Consider the following 14,205-nt stretch of genomic DNA (forward strand, 5'->3'; position numbering starts at 1 on the left):
ATTGCTATTGCAACCGAGGCCTTAGCAGACCCCGAGGGAACTCTGGAACCAGAATGGCCTTACAAAATTGACACAAAACTAGGCAAAGTGGCTGGAAAGCAGTATACTCACATCAACCAGTCACTGGATATAAGAAGTCCCAGGGAGGAAGTGTGGCCTTGAGCAAAAAGCTTTGCCCCAAAGCAATTCCTAGGAAAGGGTTCAGTTGTGAACCACCAGGAACTAACTCACTGGAAAAATAGGTACCTGGTTCCTGAAGAGATCTTGGCAGTTCACTACAGGATCCACTACTCTTTCCAAGGTATTTGAGAATTAAAATAGACAGCTCAGATGGTTTCTTCAAACACTTCTGCAAGCTTCCAACAATTTTATTTTTTAAAATAAAGTCTCTTCCAGAAAATCTGGAAAACAAATGGCTTCATAGGAAGCCCACTTTAAAAAATAAATAAATAAGGATCCTTTAACAGTGTCAGTATCTTTCAGTCAAGGGCCACCAGGAACATACCTGCAGTTGACAAGTTGGATTTATGACTCATTGTAATGAAGGAGGACACACACCATGGGGAACCACTGGGTGTCTCAGCAAGAAGATGTTAGAAAGATCCTCATATAGGTTTGGGTTTTCCTTGGGTGATTGAGGGCCTGAGGAAGCAGAGGTTCATTCTAGATTTGATGCTGTCAGAAAAGGGGAAATTTTATGATTGGATATCTCAATAAATCTGATCTATAGCGAGGGGAGACAAGCACAGGATGAAGTTGTAATTGCTAAAGAAATAGCAGTCGCTTGGCTAAGAGAAGAGAGTTTATAGTATTTTGAGGATGGCACAGTGACCTTATTTCTGTCTGTACTCAGAATTATGAAGTAGTCATGGATTTTCTCATTTTATAGTGTCAAAGTAAATTTGTTGAAGGTTGGTGAGATTATTTATGGCCAATAAGAGAATAACATTGTCCAGCTGCGAGTGCCAGGCTGGCTTCTGGATGCCAGGGGTTGCATTTTCTTCTTTCTCAGCAACTTTCATACTGTTTTTTGCAGGGGAGAGGGGGCGGTTCTTACAGGGACATTCTTTATGTTAGTGAGCAATTGGTTGCAAGTGACCGAAACTCAAAGTTGTTCACACGAAAAGGGAGAATGTGGTCTATAACCAAACTGGCAAAAGGGCAGGGATATAATTAGCTCTCAAGGAGAACTAGAACCAGGGGCTCGAACACCATCAGACCCCATACCTCCTCCTCTCCGTGTGTTGATGTCTTTGGTTTGTAACTTCTTGCCTTGAATGCAGTTATTTGAGGAAAAGATATATGGTGCTGAGGGTACCATCTTGGGGCCACCAGGAAACAAGTCATAACATCCTGACAATGAGTGACCAAAAAAGAGAGAAAGGTCTTGAGTCTCTGATGACATTGGTAATCACAGCACCAATCCCAGAACCGACTTATTGTGCGCTTCCTGCTCTGTGAGCTACTTAAGCATCTCGAATTCTCAAGCAACAGTCCGGCTTTCTCTGCTATTTGCAGCTGAAAGCACCTGAGAAGCCTCAAGGGCCTGATCTTTGCTCTTTCCACTACACTGTCTGTTACCCCACCCAGAAGATTCAGTCATGGTCTATTAATAATCTCTGTCATCTAAAGCTACTTTTATGATCAGTTTAAAGTTGTTCTTGTTTTAGTATTTTTCCCTTGGTAGATTCCATAGCCCTTAATCACATATCAAGAAAACTTGCCTGAAGCTTTTGAGGTTTTGATTTGTTTTTTTCACTTTTTTTTTCTTTTTTGTTTATCATTGAAAATGAGACATACTAATTGAAAACATTCAAATAGTACAAAGATGAAAAAACTTGGACATAAATGTAGCTATAATTTCCTTCCAGATTTTTTCTCAGGTTGTTCATTGTAACCTGGTGTCACGTATAATAAAAACTAACACCCACTGAGAGTTGATCCTGTGTTAGGCTTGGTTCCAGTTACCAAGCATGTGTTGATTAATGTGACTTTCACAAAGTACCATTATTTGAGATAGAAACGATTAAGGGACAGAGAGAGGCCTGGGTGTGGGTCAGTGGCAGAGGCAATATAAACCTAGAAAGTCTAGCTCCAGAGTCTGTAAGACTACACTATCTCCATTGTGGTGCTTAGTAAATATTCGTTGAATCAACAAACAGCTTTCATTGCTCAGAAATTTAAAATTTTATTACCTAATTTGACAGTATTTTTTTTTTATAGGTTCTGGCCTTAGTGTCATGCTAAGTGAGGCAATTTAAATTCTTAAACAGATAATTACTCAGGCTATTTGTTTTAAATGTCAGGTTTCCAAAACATAACATTTCTTCATAGCAACATGGTCATAACTTCCTGATACTTTCTCAATGATGCAGCCAAGCGTTATCGTACACACCAGAAAATTAGCTTTCAGATTGTTAATTAACCAATATAAGCTGAAGGATTTTATCACACAAAACACTGCTTTGACATTTCGAATAAAGTCTATCTAAAACCGACACTGTCTCAGTTAGAAACAATGATTTACTGCATTTTCTTTCATTTCCTTACTCTCACTGAGCCAGACCACTGTGATACATCACCTGGGGCTCATGTTATGAGAATGACATGCTACTGGTAATTAACAAAGAAGCCCAGCAGCATCTAATACCTCTCCAAAAGACTGTTGATGGATGAGCAATAGGTATAAAAGACCTAGCATCTTGCTAAGAATCGCTTGTCATGTTTTCAATTAAGGTCATTTTCAAAGAACCTTTAAACAAAAGGATCAATCATTCACTCATTGTGTCTTCTTCCTGAGGCTGGCTGGCCAGAATGTTATATCCATTGCCTTAACTGACGATGATTTATTCCCTATCCTTTTTAGAATTCCTGTCATTCTCCTGGTAAATTTGAGACAATTATGATTATCATTTTAATTTGTAGCCTGGTTTTTAGAGCAGATCTACCCACTGAAGACTTTCTTAAAGATACTAGCAAAATGCTATAATCATGAAGTGTCCCAGTAATTAGTTAATACCACAATAGTGTGTTAGTTTCCTAGGGCTGTCATTACAGAGTGCCACAAACTGGGTGGCATAAAACAAAAGAAATTTGTTCTCCCATAGTTCCGGAAACTAGAAGTCTGATATCAGATGCTGGCAGGACCATGCTCCCTCTGAATTTCCTTGCTTCCTCCTAGCTTCTAGTAGTGGCCTTCAGTTCTTGATGGTCTTTGTCTTGCAGCTATTATCACGCTAATCTCTGCCTCTGTCATCACTTGTTCTCCCCGTGTCTTTGTGTTCAAATTTCTCTCTTCTTAAGAGTATGGCAGTCACTGGGATTAGGGCACATCCCAATGATCTCATCTTAACTTGATTGCATCTACAGAGACCTTATTTTTAAATAAAATCACATTCCCAAGAACTAGGGCTTAGAACTTCAACATATCTTTTGAGGGACACAATTCAACCCATAACAGATAAGATACATGCAAATGCACCTTAGAAATAGATTGTTTCCAAGGCCAGTGTCTGGAAGAGTTCGCCCATTTTCTGTAGTTTTATCAAGTCTCCATATACTTAAAGAAAAGCATGTGTACAAACGGGAAGTGGTTATTAATGGAAGCATAGAAATATCTAAAGTTAGAGAACCAAAGACAGGTAGATGAGTGACCCCCTGTTCGTGCAGGGTTGCTCTTCCAAGAAAGAGGAGGATAATCGGCTTCTATTATGAATGTCTCCTTTACATGAACCATATTACACACTCTCTTTGCTTTGATTCTATGCTCACTTAACAATCTTTCAACTTAATTTAGTCTTAGCAGGAATTCCTCTTGGACAACACTGCAGTTGCATAGTTTTTAGTTAACATATTTGAGTTGGAGTTTATGCATCTGTATTTTATGAGTCAGATTAGTGGGACTCCATTCTGAGAGGCTAGTCAGCTGTGAGGGCCTAGAATCGATCAGATGATTAGCAACTTAAATACTGCAAGTGCATATTCTAGAAATGAATCTATTTATATTGAGAGTGACATAATATTTTGAGGATTTAATTGCTCTATGAATCAGAAGCAAAATCCTTATGAAACAAACAAACAATCTTTAGGAAACAGCTTTGCATTCCTGCATGAGTGCTACATGAAAATAATCCAACGTTCTGATGACCTCACACACCTCTAAGGCTACCTGATGAGTTGCTAAGAAAGAGGGACAATGAGAATATGAGAAATACAGATGGTTATGGTGTCCTTGTATAATGATGAGGTTAGCACAGCTTCCCTGATCTGCCTCTGAGACCAGTGTCTCTAGTTTCCACTGCTGTTCTGAGGTATGTTTGTTATTCCCTCATTCCCTCATTTTGATTCTTCCCTGTGTGCTGGTGCTTTACCTGCTGACAACTATATGCTCTTCCCTCTTCCAACATCCAAGGCCCTTTATAGTTTGACACTTATTGGCTTTGTCTTTGTACCTTTCTTAAGTACACAAATGTTCTTCTTTCTCTGAGTTAATGCTGACTGCAATGACTGCCACCAACTGTAATTGTTTTCTGGGGCACTCACCTGACACTTAGTGTGTGATGTGATGCTAAATATTCCAGACTGTGAAAAAAGAACATCTCTTCTGTTCCATCTCAGTGTGTAAACAATCTTGAAGTAGAAAAGTGTCCAGTACATGTTTGTTCATGGAGCTTGGATTCAGAAAAGGGATTATGACAGGATGTGGATATCATAGGTAGATGGGTTAGCAGTCTATAAGAAGATGCAAAGCTTGGCATTACCATGGAAATTTACTTTGGCTCAGGATTAAGTTTGATAACTCGCAAAAAACTAATGTATATAATCATGAATATAGGTTAATTTATTCACTACCAGGTTTATTCATCTCCTTTCTTTGACCCAAGGCCAAAAATATATCTTCTGAGCATTAGCGAATAAACCCTGCCAATATCTTATTTTTCAGTCTTGTTCAGAACTGACCCCACACACTCCTGCAGATCATCACACTCCTACACTCTGTCTTTAACATATATTTCTTTAGACTTAGCAAAATATTTCACTTAATAAGAAACTCTTACATTTCATATTTGCCTTTGAGTTAATCAGTTTAATTATAGTTTGAGGCCTCAAATTTTTAGCTATTAAATCCATTCCAACAGGCGTTTAAACAAATACTTTGTATGTGGATTTTACTAACTTAGCTGTCAGAACCCACTGTTATTTCCTAGTTCTTGGGTGAGGCACCCTGCTGTTGTTCCCCTGTGTCATCCTTAATAATAATGATCATGGCCCTGAGGTGGGAGGAGTGGGTACTACTGTTTCAAGTCCACTCACCTGAATACACTTTTTGTTTTGTTTTGTTTTGTTTTTGTTTTTTAAATCAATCTTCTCTCATGTCAGAGAGCTGGCCTTCTCCCTTACCCTGGTACATTTGGTCTTGTCAGACCAGATCTTTTGGAAGTAAGGTTGTCTTTCCCAGCGCTCTGTTCAAATCCCTTACCCCCAGAGGTTAGGTAATCTGGTGAAGCTCTGAGTGATGTAGAAATTGCAGAGTGTTCCTTTAAGGCACGAATCAAGGAGGGGAGCCAGGGTATGTATTGTGGACACAGCCCCAAGCTGCAGTCGGAGCCCAATTAGCAGTGAGCTAAGCAGGGTTTTTGTTTAGCTTAGCAACCGCCCGCGCGGTCCCGGGGGCCCGTCGGGGTATCTCCAGCGGGCGGAGGCCCAAATACCCACCTTCAGCCCGCGGTGGCGCTGGCGCTGGCAGCTGCAGCACGTCCCCTCCGTGGGCTCCCGGACCCTTGGCTCTGGGGGGCCTCACAGCACCAGGGCAGAGAAGGGATTGCTCCCCGCAGAGCGTGGCCGCAGCCCCCTGCGCAGCCAGCAGCCTCAGCGATCTGCAGGTCGTTAGGGCATCGGGAAGGGCTGTCCCAAGTGCTGCGGGGCTGAGCGCCCGGAGACTTCCCTCGGCTTGGGGAGCGCACCAGAGGTCCCCGGGGCTCCGCGGCGTGCGGGGACCCCAGGACCTCCGCCCCGCCGGGGGCCTCCTTGTCGCGATTCCTGCGGGCGGCGGTGGATGGAGCTCCGAAGCCGGGTTTCCCGTGGTCTTGAGGTTCAGGCAGCGTCTGGGACAGAATTGCCAAGACTGAGATATGAAGGTCGCTGTGTTGGACCTTGGGTCGCTCTTTGCCAAAATCTTCAAGACCTCGACGGCGCCTCCGGCGGTCCCCTCGCCGATCGCCTCCTCCAGCCACTCGGGAGGCGCTGCCACTGCAGGGCCCGCGGGCAAAGCGCTCAGCCCGGCTTCCAACCTGACCCTCCTCCCGGCCCTGCCGCCAGACTCCCCTTCTGCCTCGCCGGGGGTGCCCGTCCCGCTCCATCCTTTGCTCACCGCCTCTTACTCCACGGTCTCGGTCCCGAGCCGAGCGTCGGAAGCAGTAGGGACCCCCTACTCGCTGCCCAGTAGCCCTAGAGCAGCCAAAGTTCAGCCCATGCTCCAGCCCTCGCCCCAAACCCTGCCCCTGGCCTCCGCCAGCGGAGGTTGCAGCGCCGCGGGCTCCCCTGCCCACCTTGCGGCCCTGGAGCAGCCGTCCCCGGGCCCAGGCGGGGTCTGCGCGGCGCTGCCGTCGATCAGGGGCGCCACCGGCAGCAGCAGTTTAACCTTGAGCCCACGGAACCCCCGCCAGCCTGCCCCAGGAGAGCAAGAGCTCAGTGCTCGTATGCCCTCCGGGCCTGGACCCAAGACCCTGTTCTTCGCCCTGCCTGACATCGGTGAGGAGTGGGCCTCGGACAGCGACTCGGAGGATGACGGAGAAGTGTAAGTAGCAGCAGGGTCCAGGCCTGTCTGACTTTCCTTGGGACCCCTAGCCCTCCGCCTGCCACATCCACCTTGCCAGGCATCTTTCAGAAAACTGCGCTATTTGCAGTGACTTCCACTAACTCCCCTGGGCACCCTCCTTGCACTTTTCCTGTTCCATGCCTTTCTGTTCTTTTCAAATACGCTGTAACAGACTTTTGCTCAACTGTCTCGTAGATAAGCCTCTTCTGTTTACTAGCGGAGAGGGAGGGGAGATGAAGCAAGGCTTGAAGGAAAGGAAGACGGAATTTTGTTTCTCTTCTAGCTGAAGTGTTGACAGATTGTTTGATAGTCTGCTTTTCTCAAGGACTTTGAAAGGAGCCTTCAGGCCCCTTTCTCTGATGCAGAATACGGCAGGTGTGCAGGGTAACCGAATACATGACGTTGGCAGCTGCGATTTTTAAGACATAGTGCCTCACTACTTTTCAAGGATCAGTCCCATTCTTATGCCAAGTGGGATGGGTTTCTTTTGTGCAACATGCAGCTAATTTACATACGTGTAACATCATCTGACAACAGTGGCATTCGTAATGCTCAGGACATTTCTAACATACACCCTAGAGCTCTTCAGTAGTTGCATAGTGCCTTGAGGTTCTCCAGAGAAGCTGACAACCATTTCATTGAGAATTGGAGGACACTTCCCTCAACACACACACACACACACACACACACACACACACACACACACACACACACACACACTCCTCTCACCACCAAAAGAAGTAATGATAACATTCTTCTTATAAAATATTTATTTTGGAATTAAAGTGAATTTTATTTTTAATGAGAACATGTGGCTATTCTTAAGTGGGTACAAACATGTTCAGCCTTCTGAATCCTACAAAAGAATAGTGAAATGGTTAAAGGCAAACTGGAACGGCCCATTCCTGAATGGAGATTTCTGCTTTCTAATCTAGTGAAGGAAATAGGCCTGCTAGCAGAGAAGCTCCTCCATCCCCCTCAAAAATTAACTGGAAAACTTTTGTATTAAGACCAATTCTAACACATTCACAATTTAAAAATTACAGTCCTACAAATTTCAGTGCTAAAATAAGTAGTTACGTAAGTGTTTCTTCTCATTTTAAACATTGCATTATGAAATACATTAATCAACTCGTTTTTTTTTTCTCCTAAGGAAAATCAGTTGCATTTGGATATGTGGCTAGAATAGGTATGCCTAAGGAATTACACCTTTGTTATTAGCTACTGGTCCTTAACATTTATGCAATTAATGTTTTATGAGCAAACAGATCTATACAGTGACCTTAAACTCTAGTCTTCCTGCTTTTTACAAACAGGCCCTGAAACATTCTGTGTTGCCAGTATAAGAACTGGTGTTGATTTCCATTCTTGAGCCTCTTAGTCCATGTTTGTATTGTCTAAACTTTTTTAATAGATACTTTTTGAATAACACTACATTTGGCATTATTTTAAAAAGTAACTATTTTGCATTTGTAAATGTATCCGATTTTATGGAAAATGCAGACTTTAATTTTAGATAATTGCTATGAGAAATAATATGCACAGATATGTGCGTTCAAGGATCTTTCTGGCAGAGTTTGTGCCCTCTGTTGGATATCAGACAGCCTCCGAGTACACTAGTTTTCTTTTTTACATGTAAAAACAGTCATATTCCATTTCTTTTATACCTCAGTCTTTTTTAATCATAAAGTTTACAAAGAGAGTAGAGAAAAAAAAGAAAATATTAAGGGTGATTTTCCCTTCAATACTATAGGCCTTTTGCACCTTGAAGTATATTTTGGATTTTTGAGGTGGCTGTGTATAACGTTGAATAAACAAACATCATTTGACAATGGATTTAAATTATACAACTACTGCCTCTGCTGCCAGTTTGCCGATAGCTACTACTAAATATTAACCTGCTTGATTAATATTAAAATACTGTACTTAGCTTTCTAAAGCCCAAGGACGTTGAGGTGGGAGATGGTTAAAGTAGGAGCGTAACTCCGACTTTGTTCTTTCTCAAGATTGCTTTGGCTATTTGTGGTCTTTTGTGGTTCCATATAAATTTTAAGATTATGGATGGACCTAGAGGGTATTATGCTAAGTGAAATAAGTCAGACAGAGAAAGACGAATAACGTGTAGTTTCACGTATATGTGGAATCTGCAAAAACAACACAAAAACAGACTCATAGAAACAGATAAGGAATGGTTACCAGAGGGGAAGAGGTGGGAAATGGGTGAAAAGGTGAAGGGGAGTCTAGTAAATAATACTGTGATAAATTTGCAAAGTCACCATGATTATTAAAGTTAGTGGGGTGATCACATTATAAAGTATAAAAATGTCAAATTACTATATTGTACACTTGAAACTAATATAACTAATACAATGTTGTATACCAACTATACTTAAATTTAAAAAAAAGTAAGAGTAAGAATAAAAAAACAGTAGGTAAAGAGGATGTGGATACATGTAAACAAAGAAATGTAAACAAACCCTTGAGAAACATTAATTTTAAAATCATCACCCTCAGTTACGAAAGAAAACCCTCATTCACAGTTCATACATTTCGAAGAAAACCCATGCATTTTACATTTGACCTGATTGTCTACTTGGTCTTTGTTACAACCAAACATAGTGAAATTAATTTGGTGGGGAAATATGCAAACTTTCAATTTAGAGCCTTTTTTCCCACTAAGATGCAATACAGCAGCACAGAGTTTTTATCTGATTCATGGATTAGATAAAGAAATGGCTCAATGAAAGTTTGCCCTTTCATTCCACATGAAACGGCTGCCACATCTGAACCAAGGCTGAGCATATTAAGTTCTTTTTTATCTCTCTCTTGCACCCCCTCCAGCACTTTCTTTACCTTCACCTTCACAAAGTGCACCTTCACCTGTGCGCTTTGTACCTCATTTACACTGTTTTTCAGTCTTGCCCATCCCTCTTCACCATTTGCCCTAAAAGGTCTTATTCTCTGTTCGTTCTGGAAGTATAAGAATTTCTAACCGTAGATAAGCTAGATAGAAATTGCTGTATATGAATGTTGGTGGATGGTCAACTTCATGTGGTCAGGAAGTCTTTATATCTTTTGTAAGTTATTGTTGTCAGCATATAATTTATTGCTATTTTGAGTGACTGAGTTCCAGAGTTACAGTCACATTAGTGTGGAAATATTGCCGTAACTGCCTGCAGGACTTGTTAACTTAGCTGGGAATAAAATGAACGCTTGGACTTGTCTCTTAATTTATCCATTACCGAGGCAGCCTTGAGTTGGAGTGACGCCTATGGGCCCAGGAATCAGATAAATTGGATTCTAATCTCAAACTATCTGCTAGCTTGTCATTCTGGGCAAGTTATTCTGTTTTCCAAACTGTAGATATTCCATCTTGATAAAATGGAGCTGATAATAAGACTTTCCTCATAGGGATGTTCCAAAAATTAATTGAAATAATATTTTCAATGCCTAATACATGGAAAAATGCTTTTAAAATGTTATCTATAATTGTTATCTGCTTTTTGGCACAGAAATTAAATTTGAGAACATGTTTCATTAAAGGTTACATTCCAGGTGCAGAAAAGAGTGACAAAAAAATTCATTTACATTTATCATATGACTTTAATAAATGGCATCTTTTAGTTCAACTATTTGGGAAAACAAATTATTTAGAGTATACTCTAATCTTTCATCATTTTCCCTGCATGACTTACAATTGATAAAGGTTACTTCAATTAGTATTACCACTGATTGCTGTATAATACCTAGAATAAACGTTTGCTACTCTGGGATTGAACTTTTAATTTTTAAAGACAGTGTAGAATTATCAGTAGCATCACAAATCATACATAACCCTTTGTGTAGCTCTTGCTCGTTTTTACCTGGTAATCTTGTGATTTATATTCATATCCTACATCCTTTTTAGACTACAAACTCTTTGTCTGTCCTGTGACTTTTGAGGCAACACATGTTTACAAAAGACATTGAATAAAATTTATTACAAGAATTAATAAAAATATTTTCTTCTTCATGTAATCCACTTTCATGGGTTATTAATCTCATAAAAATCTGGAGGCAATTTAAGTATCTTTCTTTAAGAATAATTGTTGTCTAGAGCTTTTTGGTTTTGTCGTCTTGGAGTTTTCCCAAAGTTAGTAATGCTTTCTGCTGGGACTTTGTATTTCCACAGGGATGAATGGTGAGCTCAGTAGACAATTGTCATATGACTATTACTTTCTATTAAAGTCATATGACCATTACCTTCATTAAAAATAGTAGTAAACTTGACTTAGTTATCCGTGTTTAACATTTTCTCAAATCCAGGAAAACAATTTTGTTCTTTCTGTCTTTTGCAATAGTTTCTTAAACTTTAAATTATCTTCTTACTATAGTTAAGACTGCAAAAGTTATATTTGAGTTTATAGTTACACTTTCTGCTATGTATTTAAAGAATACATTTCGAATTTTTCTAACATAATAGCTAACATGTTTAATATGTTATGTGCCAGAACAATCATATGATATGAGATTTGAATCCTTTATAGTTCTAAAATGGTAATAGCTAATTTAAATTAGTATATTTTTTAGAATATAGGTTTAAAGTCAAGTTGACTTTGAGCCAAATCCCATTTTATAATCTTTTGAGAATACTAAGAATAAAATACCAATTAAGTATCCACTTTGAGTACCTTACTTAACCTCTTTAAGTCTTATTTTCTCACCCATAAAATAAGAATTAATAATAACATCCATTTAAGAGATATTGTACCATTAAAAGAGATAATATATAAAAACTTCTCTCTAAAGTGACTGGTATATAAGCCATACAATAAAAAAGTATTACTATTAGTTTATAGTTCTCATTATTTTAAATATATTTTTATTTGTCACCCACAATAGCATTCTTTGTACAGTTTATTGCTATGATGTGCAGGAAAGATAAATATATTATTTTCCAAACATTAATTGTCAACTTGTATTTGTAAAGTATCTATTCCACCTAAAACCCAGATGGAGCTGGACTTTTTGAGTTATCAAGAAAGAGTCGGGAATGGATCTTATCATCAAAGAGTAGGGAAAATAAGATGGATGAGCCAGGAGGGATTTCAGACAAATTGCCATGAGCAGATAGTTAAGAGAGATGAAGATGGCCACAGCTTATGGGAAAGGAGAGGGAGTCAGGAATTTGAGTCACAAAGAATGTGTCAAGTAGGGTTAAATAGAGACTTTCGGTTTGGGAGGACATTCTAGGAGAATAATAATATATGAGCAAAAGCATGGAGGTACAATGCTACGTGACATATAAGGAGTTCAATTAGTTAGGAGCATCATGTTTGAAAAGGCATTAAGAGAAAACCAGAGAAAGCCTTGAATATCAGACTCTGTTTAGTAAACACTGAAAAGGCCACTAAATGTTTTTACGCATTTAAGTGGCATGAACAGGGTTGAGTTTTAGAAGAATTAAACTAATGCATAAAAGAGTGTAACCACAGAGAGATGGAAGGGAGGCTCTAGCAATAAAGCACATGAGAGATATAGGGGCTTTCTGAATGAAGCCGATAAAAATAAAGATATTGGTATGATACATATTGAAGAGCTCGGCCACACATTGGTGAGTGTGCAGATCATATTTTACCACAGCAGTAGAAGCTAAAACTCTGTTATCTGGGATTTCTCCCAACTTTACCTCACTTAGGCTTTGGCATCTTTCTGGATGCCATTCCCGGCCAGGACATTTACTGGCAGGGAAGGAGCTCACTTGTTCTTTGGTAACCTCTGTCTTTACTGGATCCACTGAAATATCCATAATCTCATCTTGTCCTTCTTCTTTATAACCCAGGTCTCATGCAGATATCCACAAAGGCCCTTCGAGTTAGCCATTTTTTCTCCCTTACTTCTGTAGTACTCATTGGAGCCCTTTGGAATCAGCCTGCTGCTCTCATACCAACCTCCTCCATCTCAGGACTTCCAGGAGAATGCCAATCCACACCACACAGCCTTTCTTTTCCCTCTGAGATCCCAAGCTGTACTGAAGGATCAGGGCACAAGTTCCCTCTGATTCTTTAGCCCACAAACCTATCTTAAGTCAGCCTCTACCTCATACTCCAGCTCATCAGAGGTCTGAGTTTTGTGCCTCTGAATCACAGTTTCAGGGCCCTTCTATTCCATGGGAATGAGAAGAGATGCTTCTTCCTGCAGGAGACCCATCGCTGAGCCATGGCACAAATCAGGTGAAGGGCTGGCTAGATTTCAACCACTAATCAACCTCCTGTCTGGGTACATTCTATAGGACACAGTGTGCTTGAGGGACTATTTTGGTTTGTGGTGGTCCCTCAAGTCACGCATTCTCGTTCCCTAACCTCCTTGAGATTCCTTTCTTGGAGACAGAAAATCTGAGCCCACAGCATCACCTCCTCATTTCAGGGAATCTGTTTCCCTTCTAAAGACTGGGAAGAACATTTCTGAAACATCTGATTCTTCCTAAATCTTTTGCTTCGCTTAAAATCCATACCAATCTTATAAGTAGAGGCTTTAAAAAAATGTAAAAATCAAGGGGAAAAAACACACTAATGCATTTTATGTTTTCTGAAGCAATAAACAAAAAGAGTTTTGGATTACTCAGTGTGGGATGGAACAAAGGGAAATAAAAACATTAAGGAAAAAATATCAGTTAACATTTAAAAATAGTTTGCCACACATCCTTCACATACAGAGAACACTCTTTTTTATCCCTTTCATCAGTGCAGTATAGATATTTGTTTCATTCAATGAAAACCAAATTGTACTTCTTTGAATATGAATAATTTTATAATCCATAGGCAACAATCTTGCTTTGTAGCAAAAAATTATCTGAATGTTTTATGGCACTAAGAATACTGCGTATTATACAGACATATGTTAAATAGGACTCTATTCATTAAGTGCTATGTGCTAGTCATTAAATAAATGTTATTTATTAAATATGTATTGAAAAAATTCAAAAGTTGCCCTTTATTCTTGAGAGGTAGAAATAGTCAATGAAGATATCACATTTAAAAAAGCACAGAAATTATATTAAGGCTTTGAAATGATTAAATATCCAGTTGTGAACTTGGAAAAGAAGTTGCTGATATTTGGCAAAGACAAGAAAAACAATCGAGGAAGACTTTCTCTACTGTTGTTTAATCAACAGATTATTAAGCCTAAGATGAACTAAATAAAATATTATTTTATGTATATATACATATATATTCTTAGGATCATTGTCATCTTAAATTTATTATAATAGTGGTAACAAGGATAAGGACAAACTTCACCTTGGAAGCTCATAATTTACATCAGGCTTTTAATACTAATAACTATGTTTCAGAGAATGTCACTAGGTGCATAGAAGGCTAAAACAGAGATTTATTTTATTTTTAATTGTT

The 14,205-nt window shown here is 39.6% G+C and overlaps 1 protein-coding gene across 1 annotated transcript in view; it reads left to right on the forward strand.

Moving 5' to 3' along the window:
- The first annotated feature begins 6,116 nt into the window (after positions 1 to 6,116).
- The window catches only part of FAM149A (family with sequence similarity 149 member A), a 41,741-nt gene continuing 33,652 nt past the window's right edge, over positions 6,117 to 14,205 (forward strand). The window contains exon 1 of the mRNA XM_039882691.1: positions 6,117 to 6,796. Coding sequence (XP_039738625.1) covers positions 6,132 to 6,796 — 665 coding nt within the window. The 5' untranslated portion in view covers positions 6,117 to 6,131. The remainder of the gene's footprint in view (positions 6,797 to 14,205) is intronic.

Source organism: Pteropus medius, unplaced genomic scaffold (assembly GCF_902729225.1).
Source record: "Pteropus medius unplaced genomic scaffold, Ma_sr-lr_union100, whole genome shotgun sequence".
In the NCBI taxonomy this organism is placed as follows: domain Eukaryota; kingdom Metazoa; phylum Chordata; class Mammalia; order Chiroptera; family Pteropodidae; genus Pteropus; species Pteropus medius.